This window comes from Diplotaxodon limnothrissa, linkage group LG6 (assembly GCF_057381915.1).
Source record: "Diplotaxodon limnothrissa isolate DT_005_m linkage group LG6, D_limnothrissa_male_GT1.1, whole genome shotgun sequence".
Taxonomy (NCBI): domain Eukaryota; kingdom Metazoa; phylum Chordata; class Actinopteri; order Cichliformes; family Cichlidae; genus Diplotaxodon; species Diplotaxodon limnothrissa.
The window spans coordinates 26,360,542-26,377,225 of record NC_140601.1 but is presented as its reverse complement, the minus strand read 5'-3'; the positions used below and the strand labels follow the sequence as shown (position 1 = coordinate 26,377,225).

Genomic DNA, 16,684 nt, shown 5'->3' with positions numbered 1-16,684 from the left:
CAGATGAACATATGAAATATTACACCATGTCTCTTGTAAAGCAACCTTTAGCAGCACTATCAGGCCACTCACACACAGTTTCTCAGTCTCTTACATCATTGTGGAGGAATTTTATCCCAGCGTTTTTTTACAGCTTTGCTTCAGCTTACTGAGGTTTGCTAACATTAGTTTATGTGCAGCTCTCTTAAGGTCCCATCACAACTGTTCAGTCAGGTTGTGGTCTGGACTTTAAACCATTGCAACACCTTGATCTTTTTCTTCCAACCTGCTGTAGTTTTGCTGCTGTGCTTGAGATCATTGTATTTTTGCATGTCCCACAAGCTATGCTTGTCTTTAAAATCCTTTGCTTTACAGAGGAGCACATGGTTGAGTCAGAGACTGTAAGGTACCCAGGTCCGGTGGCTGAAAAATAAACCCAAATCCTCAGCCCTCCACCACCGTGCTTGACAGATGGTACGAAGAGTTTGTGCTGATATCCTGTTTGACTTTCACTAGACATGGCACTGTGCACTGTGGCCGAACATGTCCACTTTGGTCTCATCTTTGCAAACGTGTTCTTTTAAGACAGAAGACGTGTTGCAGCCCTCTCAAATAAATCCATACTGTCTGAGTCTTTTTCTGATTAACTGTCATTATATACTAACTGAGGCCTGTAGAGTCTGAGGTGTAGTTCTTCGGTCATTCCACCTCAAATCAACACAGGCCTTTTGCTGATGAAGCTAAAATGTGACAGAAATCGTTGTAATTCTGGACATAAAATCTTTATGCAAATCACAGATGGTCAAGCAGAAAATGCTCTAAATGTTGTCTGATTGGTGATGGACTGACCCTCTTGAGGGTTTTAATGGTAACCTCTCTGCTTTTAAGATTAGGCTTAAACATAAATTAAGCATATAGTTATGGCTACATCAGAATGAAATGTATCTTAGTTTTACTGCAATACGCTTAAGCTGCTGGGGCCTTCCCATGATGCACTGTTTCTTCTTCACTCACCTTTTTGCACTCACTATGTGTTTATACCTCTCTGCAATTAATTAGTGTAGATGCTGATCATCCACAGTATTGAGATCCAAATCTTTATTATTAGTTATTATTTATCTCTGAATCTCTTCCACAATGTATCTTTGTCCTGTCCTGCCGCACCTCTCTGAGCCTGGTTCTGCTGGATGTTTCTTCCTGTTAAAAGGGAGTTTTTCCTTCCAACTGTCGCCAAAACACTTGCTCAAAGGGGTTCATATGCTTGTTGGGATTTTCTCTGTATTATTGCAGGGTGTTTACCTTACAGTATAAAGCGCCTTGAGACAACTGTTGTTATAATTTGGTGCTATATAAATAAAATTGAATTGAATTAAATTCCTCTAGACATTTCTGCAAACTCAACCTTTCATGGGGGAGGAGGGGGTCTTAAGTGAATTCCTAGTTAATTTCTGGTGTTTTAACTCATGAATTCTTAGTTTTTAGAAAGTGTTTTTAGTTTAGTAACACTGTGATACTATGGGCCACAAAATACAAAATACCATATGAGTGCAATCTCCAAATAGTGATCATACTCAAAAGTGTGGTTAATTTTACAGGTGATTTACAAAAGTTGTGCTGTTTTCTAAGGATAGGAGGCATCAGGTCATTTCAATATAAAGTGCAAAAAAATAAGACGTGCCCTTTTTTGTGTTGAATATCGGCGCAACTAGCAGCAAATTGCATGTCACGATCTATTAGTAAATCAGTTTGTGTATTTAATTCAAACATTTTCTTCCCTATATTTTGTGCCTTGAGAAAGGAATTCCCAGAAATACATATGCAGCAGGGACAGTTACAAATATTCGGCAATTTCCACCTCTTGCACACAATTTTGTTGCTGTGTTCTAGTTGTAAATACCGATAGTGCTTTTTTAAAATGTAAATGTGAAAAGCCAGTTTGTCTGGTTCGACTCAGTTAGTTTGTTTGAGTTTTGGATTTTTAGTTATTCTTCTTGTTATTCTTAGTTTGTCCAGCTCCCTCAGTTTTCCCGTCTTTCTCATTTTGTTTCTTTTCAAAAACACAAAGTGTTTTACTCAGGGGGTAAAAAACAGAGACCCAGAGTGTGATGCCAGCAAACAGTGATGAGGTTAAAGCAAAGGTAGGGTTAAAACAGAGTGAGAGAAAATATGCAGAAATGCCAAAATGTCAATATAAAATAATAAATACCAACAAAAAGAATAAACTCAATAAAAGAAATAACAGTAACAAACAATAAAAAGATAATTGAAAATGATAAAAGGACAATAAAAGACAACTGCACATAAAAGGACATTTTTGTGTCTATGTCAGAGTGTTTTATTAAGCCATTTAAAGAAAATTACTCTGTTCTGCAAGTCTCATCTCTTCAGCAAAGTTGTTCCAAAGCTGAACAGCCCCGATGACAAACGCACAGACGGCTTTAGATTTAAGCTTCAGCGTGATGATCTAAGGCTGCCAGGGGGTTTGCAATCCCAAATGACATTACAGGGTTGTGCTTTAAAACTGGCCAGTAAAATGCAGAAATCAATAAATCAATTCTAAACCGTACAGGAAGCCAGTGGAGAGAAGCCCAGACTGGGGTTATGTTTTGCTCTTTGCTAATGCTGGTAAGAAAGCAGCTGCTTTCTGAAGCAGCCGGGACTGAGATAGGCAGTCATTACCCCAGAGACACAGACACGCAGTAAAATACCAAAAATACTGAGGTACTGACATTCAAATCCTGGGTATTTTCAGGTAGTTTAATGAGGCACGCAGTGGCCTGAGCTTCCATCAGAAATGCAATTTATATAATATACACATAAACCTTTTCTGACCTTTATGAACTCGTGATAGATCGCCGATAGATTTAGTTTTCCTCCGAAACGCAAGCCTTTGTTAAATAAGAAAACAAAAGGGTAGGAGTAACGCAGAGAATAAATGTCAGTGATGAATATTAATAACGCCTTATGTTAACATACATGAGGCTTCAGTTATAGACAAACTGTCATACTTGAACCTCAGAAACTGTCATATTCTAAACTGACATTGTCAGATAGCTCTGCTTGTCGGCTCTGGTCAAATAGAACCGCGTAATTAAGGGATTACTTGTCAGACAGTGCACATCTAGAAAAGCTTTTCATCATCTGTCTTGGGTTAAAGCAAGCTTAAGCGGTTATGGATTTTCCCATTTTCACATAAATAGCTTTATAAATGAACGTTTCTATCTGGATGTGAAGTTTGTTTGCCTGGCAGGCCCCTTATCTCCCCTCGGGCTCTGGTAGCTCACTAAAGACCAGACTCAGGTCGAGACTGAGGAACTTCTGGTGTTAGTGCTACAACGGTGGCTTTATCCTGCAGGAGGCGGGATGAAGACAGATACAGTAATTGCTTCCTTTGCTCTTTCACTTATTCCCTCATTTGTTGACAGTATAGATTCAGTCCGTATGAGCAGCCTAACCCGGACAGTTTACACAGTTCAGTGTTGAAAGTTGAGAATGTACAGTAGAGCAGGAGGGGGGATGTATTTTTGTGCAGTTTAGCACGGAGCTCCACTTAATTACTTCAGCCTTGAGCCAGAGTGAACATGTGTGCCAAATCTGATGAAACCTTTTCATAGAGGGGGAACTTGGATACATAGACTCACTTTAAGTATTCCTTCCTAACACCGGGTTGGACCTCCTTTCGAGTTCAGATCTGCCTTAATTCTTCCTTGCATAGATTCAACAAGCTGCTGGAATCCTCTGAGATTTGTACCCATATTGACACAATAGTATCACTATTGTGTGGATGCTGGATGCTGCACATCCACGATGTTTCACCACATCTCACTGGATGGGATCGGGTGACAGTGGTGGAAATTTGAGTATGTAACCTTTTTTTCCCCCCTATTTTATTTTAGTGTAAAGCACTTTGGATTTTTTAAAACTGGAAGTGTTTTTCAAATCTTCTGTTGTTCAATTTTGGTGAGCCCGTGTGAATGTAGCCTCAGTTTGCTGTTCTGGGCCAACACTAGTGGCAGCCGGTCTGGTCTTCTGCTGCTGAAGCTCATCTGCTTCAAGGGTCAACGTGTTGTGGATTCAGAGATGGCCTTTGTGCTTGCTGTGGTTGAAATGAGTGGTTATTTGAGTTACTGCAGTACGGCCAGTCTCCTCTGACCTCTGATGGGATTATCATCCACAGAACTGAACTGCATGCCTACATGCATTGAGTTCCTGCTATGTGATTGATTGATCGGGTATTTGTGTCAACCAGTAACCACCTTTTTTAAGGTATCCTTAATAAAGTGGTCAGTGAGTTTTTATAGATGTACATATGTCTGATTAGGTGAAAATCCAAAAAACATAATAAAACAATACAAAGCCAAGCCTATAAGCATCCCTAGGCCCATTCCTGTTTAGTGTGAGGAGCTCAGAACAAAGAGGAGAGACCTGTAGGCATCTTCTGTTCAAATACATTTGTAATGATCGGGCAGAGATATTGATCAGCCTTGCAATACATTCACTTAGCCAGCAGTTTATTTGCCAGCTTTACTTCCTGTGTTTGGCTGCAGCTGCTGTATTACTTATTTAAATTCATCATATTTGTTCATGATTGTGGCTGCTGATCAGGCCAGAGCGTATAACTGTCAGATCCGTCCCGCAGTGCTAGACAGCAGCTCCAGAGTGAAGTGGACAAACACAATCCAGCATCCTCCTTATTTGGTCAGAGAGGATGCTCTTTATGTTTATGTGAATGTGCAGATGCTTTAAGCACTGTTGTGTGATCACTTGATTGCAGTTAACCATATATAATATAATAACTGGGATAGGCTCTGCCCCTTTGTGACCTTGAACTGGATAAGAGGAAGAAAATGGCTATATAGAGGGATGCATGAATTTTGCCAGATCAAGCAATCAGTGATTACAGTTTTGGTGAAGAAATGAAATATTTTTGGATTCTGAACTGACGGTGATAGATCAGGACGGCATTTTTACTTTTTGACATTTAGCTGACAATTTCATTGACAAAATAATCACCAGAATTATAATAATAATGATCAGCTGCAGCCGTAAATACATGACAGACACACAGTTGAAATGCCATTCAACCCAAATGTCTCCTTTGAAGTGAATACATTTCTCACAGGCTCTGTGTTACATAACCTTTTGCAATGGCGTCTGGGTGATAATAGAGCTAATAGTGTAGGCCTCTGTTTTTATTGTAGTGCTGCTGAGATGAAAATCATTTGAGAGCTATATTATTGTCAGAGGGTGTGGGAATGAACTCGGAGAAGCATTTTCTCCTGGCAGTAAGTCTGAATAGATGTCAAAACCATTACATCTGACCCCTGACGGTTCGTCATATCCTCACAGTAAATGTTGAGTGGGTGCGGAGCAGCGCTGGTTCCCATTTTATGCCACTTCTGACTCAGTGGAGTTTTCTATTCCTGTCACAACATGTGGGCCTCTGCAGAGTGTGCAGTCTAACATCCATTGTGCAGTGGGTGTCCAGTGAAAGGGTATTATGCAGAAGTAGCTGCTTCTAGTTTAAAATCCCAAGGAATCGATGCGAGCTCATCTTTATCTTTTACTGGGGTGTATTTTGGGGAAAACTTTGAACTGTTAGTCTTTTCAATTATGTCTGTGAATAAAGGTTATTACAATCATTTGTCTGCTGTTTTCTTGGTTAATCTGTTTATTTTTTGGCCTTAAAAATATCTCAGTTTTATGGAGGTGGTCACGTTTTTCTAAAGCCCCGTTTAATGTCCTCCAGTGTTGGCGCACAGCTCATAAAGTCTTCTATTTGCTATCTTAGCAGACCAATAAAAGCCTCCGCCTCTTCCCCTCCAACTAAAACACTGATGTGATGAAATAGTTGCAACACCCATCTTCCCACATCAAATCACTTTGCTCTTCTTAGACCAGTCTCCTCAGCTCCCTGCAGTACTGTCGCGGCACAGGGCGTCCAATCTATTAACAAAGCCATTTAACTTTAGGATTTAGCCCCGTCCTCAAGCAGCGGCACAACAGCCAAGAAATATTCCACCATTATCACGCTCCCATGAATCTCCTCCTCGTGTCCTAACACCTCGCGACTCTCTTCGCCGAATCATGTAAATATGGAATAAGGAATAAAAATGCTGAGGGACTTCCAGTCGCCCTGTCTGCCTCCTCCTTGTTGACAAATTTTAAGTTGGGTACCTTAAAATTCCTGGAGTGCTGAGAAAATAACTTGAAATTTGACTCAGTGACTGAAGCAAGCTTCCATCTCTGTCAGACCATGAACACTGCAACTCAGAAAACAGTATTATTTTAAAAAAAAAACAAAAAAAACCCCCCATAGTTACAAGTCCGCAAGAAACAAAACATTTCACAATAATATTTCATCAATTCGAATTTTAAAGTAAAAATCAACTACTTTGATAATTAGGTAATATTTTAAGTTTGTATTTAATTTCATAAAAAAATTACAAAATACTGAGCTTCCAAAATGTTCTGATGTCTTTGAGTTTCAGGAATTGTTAGAAATGACGTTAAAAATTACCTAACATACTAAAACTGATGGACCATATAATATAACCTTAAAACAATAACAGCCAGACTCACCCAAAGACTTGCAAACATATTCATTCTGGTGCTAACGTTATCAAATTTCCCATCAAGCCTTTCGCTCGACAGCCTCTCTCGCTCTCTCTCTGTGCAGGCTTTTTAATTGGCTCGTGCTTGATGACTTAATTGATCACCTTCGCGTTCAGGTGAGGCCCTCTGCGCGCACGCGGGCAAGAAGCGTCCATTCCGGCGATGTCTTGCAAACAGAAAAGAGGAAAAAGTATATTTTTATTTGTGGCAACTGTTTATTTTTACGTGTTTCAGCTGTGTTGTTCAGTAAGTTTAGGACAGTGGGAGGATGGTTTTACAGCTACAGAAGGGGAGAGGATTAAACAGGACAAAACTCCAGCTGGACAGCACACCGGGACAGGATATGGTGATCTGCGCGAATCTAACGAACAGAGACTTCACAAGCTTCAACTTCAGCCTGGATCTGGAGAGCCACACCCACATCTTAGTGCACAAGACCTTAAGAAGTCAGACGTCAAATTTGTGCCCGAGAGTTTGTCTTGGAATATTGGGAATGTTAGCGTGAAACCAAAGTCCTCGACTCCAGAGTCTGTACATGGACATCAAGCAGATTTTACAGGTTAACCTCAAACTCTCATGTTATTCACAGGTGGTTTATGTGGTGAGTAAAGGCTGGCGTTTATTAAGCCTTTAGTTGCTTCAGTAGGAATTCCTTTGAGTCAGTTTGGGTCGGGTATAGTAAGGATACCCATATAGCTGCAGCACACCTGAAAACTAAACTGTGAGCGACTTGCATTCTGGGAAATGTAGGGCGCAGCCAGCATGAAGGATAAAACAGTCACTTCTGCTTCTGCTACACATTTCTATCATTAACAAACAATACCCAGCACATCTAATGACTGCTATGCCAAACTGGGTGGGTAATTTAAAGACAAGAACTACATCTTTGATGTGTATTTGGCTTTTTAATCCTCTAGGTTTTCAGGGGGAGGTTTTGGGCCTATCCTCTGAGTCCAGTACACATTTTTCTGAGTGGCAGGCTATGAGTCCTCTGGTGGAGTGTGATGATGATGTCATGGTCTTCACTGCCTCCGGTCAAGGATTTACACACCTGTCAGTGGACAGAGGTAAGTTTGTGGTGTTGGAAGACATGTCTTGTGTGTTTTGTTTTGTTTTTTGTTTTTTTTTTTTGTTTTGGGGTACTTTCTATTTATTTTATTTTATTTTTTGTGCCATTATACCATTATATTCAGAGGGAGGGCTCACCACATGTGATTTCAATATATAAGAAATTAAAAAAACAAACCCCCCCCCCCAGTTCTTTACACTTTTTGTTTCTACAGTGGGAACCTCTCCGATCTCGGTGTTTCAGTTGCCTCCATACTGTGGTTACACTCTGAGGACATCGTGGAGTGACCTTGAGATGATGGTGCCATACGACGCCTGTTACATCACCCAGGAGGTACCAGCAGCAGCGTTTGACGCCCATCATCGTCTCTCGTGGTCTGTGTTAACTGCCCCTGACTTTGTCGTGCTGCTTTCTGTCAGAATAACAGTTACATGCTGCCCCTGCTGTGGTGGGGCACCCCGCTGAAGCTCTCCTGCCCAATTCGGATATCCACTCCTACACCCTTGTTCCCTCTTTCACCACCCTCAGTCTTCTGCTCCTCCTTTGGCATGGCAGTGCAGATACATGCACAGGAGAAGGATATACCTGCATTGGGAGTGAAAGGTTTTTTGTTTTGTGTGTGTATTTTATGTAAAGTTAGGAGATAGCTTAATGCTTCTGGTCTTGAAGAATAGTGGAAATTTATGCAATTTTTAAACACTGGTGGTTTTCATTGTCAATTGAGTAAAAAAACAAAAGTATTTTCAATGTCTTGCAGTGAATGGAGCTTTGCATCCATTTGTATCTGAACAGTGTGCGTACTATATAGACTCCCAGTCTGAGGAGCATACTTTGTTCATCTACTCCAGTGCTCCTTGTTTCACCAGTAGAGTAAGTTTTCCTATTTTAACTGGATTACCAGACTGTTTGCTTGCAATAATATCTGCAACACTTCTTTTAATTTTCCCCCCCCCCACAGGATGGTCTCCAGCTTGAGCTTGTATTTGGTGATAATGAATACATTCTCTCCTGCCCAGTCACTTCTTGGTTCCCCTATGCACCCTCTACACCTTGGTCTCCACCTTTGTCTCCCGACAACCCTCAGTATCCCAACATCCCAGATCCCGTTGGACCTTCCCCTCCTCCACCTCCAACCCCAGAACACGGAAAATTTCCGGGCTATCCTGACTACAGCTATCCTGGTCTCCAGTTCCCCCAGCTGCCCCAGTTCCTCCAGCTCTACCCTCCTGGGCCACAAGCCAAAGAGCCACCTCAGCCCACCGGTGACAGTCCTCCCGGTTACCAGCCCAATTTTCCTGGGAAGTCACCTTATTCTTTTGGCTCCTTGAAATATCCACCTTCTCACTACCGTTCTCCAGTCATGGTGCTGGCCAGGCCTGATCCCAATCCTCGTCCACTTGAAAATGGACAGTCTCCACATCAAGTGCCTAATTTACCTCCTCAGTATCTATTTGATTACTCCCATATGTCATTCTACTACCCAACAGTGACACCAGCTACAACCACACCACCTCAAACCACCACTACTACTGTTCCTCCACTTACAAAACCAGCCAAACCTCCATCACATCCTCTTTACCCTCAGTACTATCTTCAGATGCCTTACTATCCTGAACCAGTAAACCAGCCACCTGTTCCTCTGCCTCCTGGTCCACAATATCCTCCTCCATCTCAGTCTAAACAGCCTATAGGTCCTCCAGCTTCTTCTTACAGCTCCTATTATGGTTATTGGCCAGTGTCCTACCAAAAACCTTCTGCTGCTCCACTTGACCCTATTAAAACCAGGGGTTACAACTTTCTCTCAAATCTGTTTTACCTACAACCAGCTGAATCTCCAACACCTGCCAATGAGGAACCTCAGAAACCAGTTCCACAAGAGATCTGTCTGCCTTACAGTCACACAATATGTAGCTCTTATCCTTACCATGTTTATCATACTCTCTACCCACCACACTACATTCCACCCCACCCCCCTCTGCCTCGGTATCCAGAGATTCAACCACCTGTGACGACACCAAAGCCTTCCACCACCACTACTACTCCCCCCACCACAAGCTCTACAACCCCAGCTGGGCCCTCTCCATGGACTCCTAATCTCCAGTGTATGACTGGGAGGATGGTTGCTTTCTTGCCTTTTACTCACCCAGACTCTATACAGGTCAAAGGTTGGTGTTTGTCCAAACATAAGAGCTCTTTGTGTTGGCAAGTAGTTAGATAAACAGACTAGCTGTGACACTTTATATTATTTTACTGCCAGCTGCCTCGGTTAAAGAAGAAATCCTTAGTCAGGTATATTTGTGATTTGAGGTGCTGCTGAAGAAATCACAGCAAAATATACTTAATATTTGACATGTATGTTTATTTTATTTTTTAAACCATAACTCTAACTCATAACTAATAAGTATTTAACTAGGTGTCATGTTTGCTGCATTAGACATACAAATTGTGCAATTACTTAAGGGGAAAAAAAACCCCAGTGATGTATCCCATGGTGGTGGTCAGAGGGCCCGGTGGCGCCAGTGTCCGGCAGCCTCGCCTCTGTCAGTGCGCCCCAGGGCAGCTGTGGCTACAATGTAGCTTGCCATCGTGTGTGTGTGTGTGTGTGTGTGTGTGACTAAATGTAGTGTAAAGCGCTATACAAATACAGGTCATTTACCATGTAGAAGTCTCAAACTTAGTAAAACTTATGTACCAAAGATGAAACCTACAATGGCTTTAAAGAATTTATTAATTTTTTCCCTCAAAGATTTAGTTTTTTCTAGTGGAAGGTTCGACACAATTTGTCTTCATCACTTTTTGTGGAGGCAGGGGCGCACTGACTCAAGTATAATTTCCTGTGGAAATTAATTTCTAACCAGGCTCTGACCTGTTTAAATGTTTTAACATTTAAACCTTTCAAACACGGTGAAACATTGTTTGTTTAGCTTCCGTATGGTTTTTATTGTTGCATTCATAATTAATCAGTTATAGTAAGGTAAGAATTTAGAATCTGACTTTCAGAAAGAACAAGCTGGTTTGTTTATTTTTGTCACCAGAGACATTGGAGAAAACCATGGTTTTAAAATAAGCGTGCATTTACGTCTGAAATAACGTAGCTTTTCCCAGATGAGCTTAGAAACACTGTCAGTATGTTTGAATCAGGTTTTACTTTCAAGATGAAAAATGTATGTAATCTGCAGTTATCTAACTAATATTGGTTCCTACTCCAGACCAAACAAACATCTGGACTTTCGTCTCCAGTGTGGCTCCATTCTGTGGGTACATGCTACAGATGACTGAGGGCTTTGGGGTAATTCTCCACTCTCCTCTGCCTGCCTGCCACAGCTACTTACAGGTGGGATCAGTGCGTTTAGTCTGTCATTTTTGTGTTTGTTGTGGGGTTTTTTTTGCATTGTTGCTTTGTGTGTTTTGTAATGGGAGCATAGCACACTGATTCCCAAAATGCCAACTGTGTGCATTATTGAAAATGTCTAACTTGGAAAATAAGGCAGCCGTTGTATGTCTTTTAATCGCGTAATGTTGCTGATGATGCAATGTCCAACTTCAGGCGTGTAGTCATTGAATTGGAATGAGACGTCAACATCGGTCAGACACAACTTTAGAACCACCTCCTGAAATTTTGTGTAGGTTCAATTTATCCATCAAAGCAGTTCTGACTTGTTATGGCATTGACACCTGACCTCTATCTGCTCAGATTGTAATGGTGTTTAGGTGGGTGTTGTCATACTAATGAGCCAAAAGGATGCCAGGTTCCAGCAGGTTAAAGAGAACACAGCATTGTAATGACATGATCAACGATCGATGTTTCCTTCACCTGTCAGTGGTTTTGTTCTTGTGGACGATTGTTTTGGATATGCAGGATAAAATGGCACATGCATTAAAAACAAGGCAGCTCAAAGGGAATCCTTGAGTACTGTGATATTGAGTGGTATCACAATGACAGACTGACAGGAAAATTATTCAAGTGTTGGTTAAACTGTTAATTTCTGAGTCTGTTGCCTGGTTGCTTTCCATTTTTCTTTTGTCTGTTAAATTTTCATTACTCTATGAATAAATGGATGGGGGGAACAAATGCACAGATGAACTGCAGTCCTCTACAGCAACATGGCAAGATATAAAGCTATTTTGAATTGCTGATGATGGCAGTTTGCACCATTTGTGTTGTCACTACAGCAAGTCCTGCTTGCATATAGAACACAGCCGGGCAGTTCTTCCTAGTCAGCAGCGCATATTTATGATTAATCCCATATGGACTATGCAGCACTGGTTCTGCATGCATCTGTGTTGGGTGGAGTTTTTTTTTTTTTTTTTTTTTTAAATTAAATATGTTCTCTGCAACCCAACTGCTGAACTGTTTTGTGACCTCCACTGGCAGACTTTATTTTTGAATACAGGCGCTTGAAACCATGCGTGGTTGCTCTTATTGATTTTGATTTCTCTTGCTGTAGACTCCCACGACCATTTCCTTACCTCTACGGTTTTGGGACTTCTCCATGGCGCAGTACAGGACTGTGGACCTGGAGTGCCCATTTCAAAGCCCCTCTGACAATCTTGCTACAGATGCCCCACTACCCACACCAACCCCACCAAGCACCACCAAGGATGGGATCGGCCCGTCTGCTGTTCCAAAGCCTAAAATCTTCTGCTCTTCTCATGAGATGACTGTGGAGCTCCCCTTTGGTCCCATTTCAGAAATAGTTGTTAAAGGTGTGTGCGTCTGTGTGGTGGTGTATGCGTTCCAGGTGCATATGTTTGCCATCATCTCTGCATGAGTTGACTACTACATAGTTCAGGGGCTTTGGTTTACTGTGAGTGGGAGTGGCAGACTTGGTCTTTATTTTGACTGGGGAGTGCTTAAACGGAGCCCCTTACGCCTGCTGAGATCTATAATTGTGCCGCTTTAAAGTGCACACAAAAATAACTTGTTGTGCGTTTCCAAATGTATTTTTCAGACATCAAGGGGAACCAGATGAACCTCAAGGATGCCCCAAAGCAATGTGGGTACTCTGCAAGCAAAGGCAAAGATGGCAAAATCCATTTGAATCTACAGTTGCACTCACGCTGCCACATGAGTGTGCAGGCAAGTATTGACTTGGATTTCACACTGAGCATATGACCTTTTTGTATAATTGACTATTTTATGTGCCTATTAACTCTGGTATAAACATTTTTCTCTAAAAGGGTACACTATACATCATCACTGTCATCTACATGACACTAAATGGCAAAAAGGAGTCTCAGTTTTCCTGTCCGGTTACCATCTCGGGGCCCAGGCAAGGTAGATAGACTTAATATTTACTCCTCTGAAAGGCTGTTCAATTTGCCAAAGGTTGTTTTCTCCTGGCCATTCAGAGTTATTTTAACTGTGTGGCTGACATTTGTCGTGCTGTCCCTCAGAGTGCAACCTTCCTCACGAACAGCGTCTCCCCTGTGGATCCAGCTCTCTATCCCAGACACAGTGCCTCTCCATGGGCTGCTGCTTCAACAAGCACCCCCCTGCCTGCTACTACCCCATGGATGGTGAGCTGCAGTCTGCGTCCCCACTGGCTTTTTCACACCACTTAGCTGAGTACATTTGAGATGTTTTGGGTGCAGAAATGTAAGCGCTACAGCTGCTGGATGTGTGAAGAGGGATATTCAGGGCCAGCGCAGCATGATTCAAGCTGGCAGTGACACAAAATGTGAAAAGGGTATAAGATACCTTGGGTCTCATTATCAATTGCCTCCTGAGATTTCTGACCTTTGGTTCATCTGACCTTTACATAACTGTGCATGTGTATCTGTGTTTGTCTTTCTGCATCCCCCTCCAGAGTGCACTATTGACCGCCACTTTGTCTTCTCTGTGCCTGCCTCCATCACGGAGCCCCCTCTTTCCCCTGCCCTGCTTGTCGCTGCCGGCAACTTCACCTGCAGACCTCAGAAAGTGACTTCTGACTACGCCTTGTTTAAGATCCCGATGGATGGCTGTGGGACACGCAGAGTGGTGAGATTTGACCAGTGCACAAATTTACTTCTAATATTTAGTGTTTCCTATAGTTACTAGAGTGCTGATTTAATGAGTCTATAGCTAATTGGGGAAAATAATGAAAAGTCCAGTTGTATTCCATGATTCCTTTGGTTTGCATTAAGAAATTTCTTTTCCCCGTCCTAACAGATGTTGGGGGAAACTGTTGTCTATATGGTAGAAGTCATCAACATGGTTCAGGCAATCAGCCTCAACTATGGCACTATCACAAGAGATTCTCCTGTCAGGTCAGACCCATATTTACCTTTAATATGCCCACAGTGTTCACAGAAAGCTTCGGTCATGTCACTGAAGGATGGAGTGAATAACTCCATGATGGACAGTTTGGTGGATGAATAACATGCAACAAAGATGAAGAAATGACAAATGATTAAACTGTCTAGATATTATTTATCACATCTTCTGTCTTAATTCTCAGGCTGCTGGTGGAGTGCAGGTACATGCCAGGAACAGTTCTGACTGTGAGCTACATAGTTAAAACTCCCACCCTCGGTCCTGAAATTCAGTCCTATGGGGCATTTGGAGTTCAGCTAAGGATTGCTGAAGGTAAATTGTACTAATTTCAAGACAAAATGCTTTTTAATATCAAATAACCATTCAACACTGGTTGGGATGGATTGGAAAAATAATTGAATAACAAACAATTGTTGGGAAATTAAATATTTAGGCAGTGTATAAATATCTTAAACTGCATCCAGTTCAGCTTTGAGATCTTGTGCTTGCTTATGAAAGAGTGAAATGCTATTCCTATATACCTACACGGCAGATGACCAGTACAAAAGGTACTACCCACAGTATCACCAGCCCTTGAAGATGATGCTGGGGAAGCCTCTCAATCTGGAAGTGCGGCTCCTCAACTCTCCAGATCCCACTTTAGTTCTGCTGGTACACTTCTGCGTGGCCTACCCCCGCTCTGGAAAAGCTGTGTGGGTGCTGCTGTACAATGGGTAGGTTTAAAAATGTGAAAAGAACATAGGAGGGGAAAAAACTGAGCTCGTAGGAGGAGGAGAGGTCCGTAGGAGTATCAAAACTTTCTTCTCACAAATATTTGATTTTTACATGGAAAGTAAAACGTGTTATCACATTGGCTCTCATCTATTCCACAGATGTCCCAACCCTTTGGACCCAGCACCGCCACAGGCTGTTCCATCGCATCCTCAGCCACTTTCTCCTGATGCTCAGACCCGCCGCTTCACCATCACAACATTCCAGTTCCTTCCTGATGGTGAGTTTAAGGATCTGGATGAAGAGGTAAGCAGGAACACAGCCACTTGAGTTCTGCATATAATGGTTTTGGGCTACTCTATAGGCATGTAAATACTTCTGTAGACATAGGATTGTTTGTTAAATTGGGATTAGGGGTGGCTGTAGCTCAGGTGGCAGAGCAGGTCAGCCACTAATCAGAAGGTCGGTGGTTCGATCCCAGGCTGCATCCTGGCTGCATGCCAAATATCCTTGGGCAAGATACTAACCCCATGTTTGCCTACTGGTGGTGGTCAGAGGGCCCGGTGGCGCCTGTGTCCGGCAGCCTCGCCTCTGTCAGTGCGCCCCAGGGCAGCTGTGGCTACAATGTAGCTTGCCATCGCCAGTGTGTGAATGTGTGTGTGTGTGAATGGGTGAATGACTGAATGTAGTGTAAAGCGCTTTGGGGTCCTATGGACTAGAAAAGCGCTATACAAATGCAGGCCATTTACCATATGACTTTTTTTTTTTTTGATGCCATGGCTTTGCAAAAATACACCTTTCTGTTAGCTCAAAGCTTACAGAGACAGACCTGCATGTTAAAATCAAACTTGAAATGATAAACATGATTTCATAATGTCCTGTGACATAACAGTTGACATGTATACATGTACAACATTTGTTCTGGATACACTTATTGGGTATAAACTGTTTTAACACATGTTAAAAATTACAAGTGTGACTCCTTGCAAGGAAACTGTAAAGACATGAGGGGTGACTCGGGACTCTTGCACAGTACAGTATCCAGGCTTCCTGTCTTAATTTGGTTAAAATGTGAACAAATGTGTGCTTGTTAGACTCTCTATTAGTGCCAGTTCAGATGAGTTATCTTTTCATCTAGTGGAAACGTGTTGTCTGAAGACGATTTGTGGCTATATCTCTAAATCTCTTAGGCAGCATTCCTAATGAGATGTGGAGGAGCCATTTTGTAAGCTGCAAATTCTGGCCCCATCTCAATTGCCAGCAGCTGTTTGTAATATTACGCTGCACACTCTGGAGACTGGACACAACATTAAATCCTGCTCTACTTTTCTTCCCTCTCAGATCTACTTCATGTGTTCGACTGAAATCTGCTCGCCACGTGATGGTCCTTGTGTTGAAGGATGCTTTGGCCAGTGACGGTGAGGATAATTAGCGCTCTGTCCTCAAATCACCCAGCACACTCTTGTGAACTCGGGTGGATCGCAACAAAACTGCCATGAATGAACTCCTTCACAAGCCGCCTACTCTCCGAGAACAGCCAGAGAGCCAGTAGTAGCTACAGTTCCATATGACAGCAGGACAATGTTTTAGTAATGAGGACAGTTTTGAATTATTAATTCAGACGGAGCCATTTCCTGTTTTTTCAGTTACACCACAGTAAATGCATGAAATTAGCCAAGATGATTGTCTGACTAGTAAAACAGCTGTTTACGTCTTGTTTATATACTTCAAAGTTAATTTCTTAACCATTTCTTTGCCCTTTTTTTTTTTTTTTTTTTTCTTCTTCCCCCTTTTCTTTTTCAGGCCTCAGCCATCACTCGTAACTACCAATAAAAGCTCTCAAGTAGCATGTGTGGGTTTTTTTATTTTTATTTTTTTATTTTAAACTGACAGCCATTAGCTTTTACAGTAGGAAGTGGCAGTACATCAAAAAAAGTGGGAGGCAACTTTGTGTGGACATGCTATCATTGTGGAGTAGCCCACATGGGCTCAGTCTATGTGCATGTTTAGAGCAGGATGACTGGAGGCTATGCACGAAGAATGAGGTAGAA

The 16,684-nt window shown here is 42.0% G+C and overlaps 1 protein-coding gene across 1 annotated transcript; it reads left to right on the top strand.

The window, feature by feature from the left end:
- Positions 1–6,756: 6,756 nt before the first annotated feature.
- LOC146630677 (uncharacterized) lies at positions 6,757–16,049 on the top strand. The gene is made up of 17 exons (XM_085356027.1): positions 6,757–7,153; positions 7,512–7,661; positions 7,878–7,996; positions 8,083–8,266; positions 8,421–8,533; positions 8,622–9,828; positions 10,873–10,997; positions 12,112–12,370; positions 12,616–12,743; positions 12,845–12,941; positions 13,061–13,183; positions 13,474–13,646; positions 13,818–13,915; positions 14,107–14,234; positions 14,455–14,635; positions 14,795–14,939; positions 15,975–16,049. The coding sequence occupies exons 1-17, from the start codon at positions 6,757–6,759 to the stop codon at positions 16,047–16,049; spliced, it is 3,702 nt and encodes a 1,233-aa protein (XP_085212153.1).
- The last annotated feature ends 635 nt before the right edge of the window (positions 16,050–16,684 follow it).

What these genes read in the sequence shown, in the direction of transcription:
- LOC146630677 (XM_085356027.1), top strand. Translation starts at nt 6,757, where the DNA reads ATGTCTTGCAAACAGAAAAGAGGAAAAAGTATATTTTTATTTGTGGCA. An exon ending in GCTGCCACATGAGTGTGCAG is followed by an intron (nt 12,744 to 12,844) that starts GCAAGTATTGAC and finishes TTTCTCTAAAAG; the next exon opens with GGTACACTATACATCATCAC. An exon ending in GCTGTGGGACACGCAGAGTG is followed by an intron (nt 13,647 to 13,817) that starts GTGAGATTTGAC and finishes CCGTCCTAACAG; the next exon opens with ATGTTGGGGGAAACTGTTGT.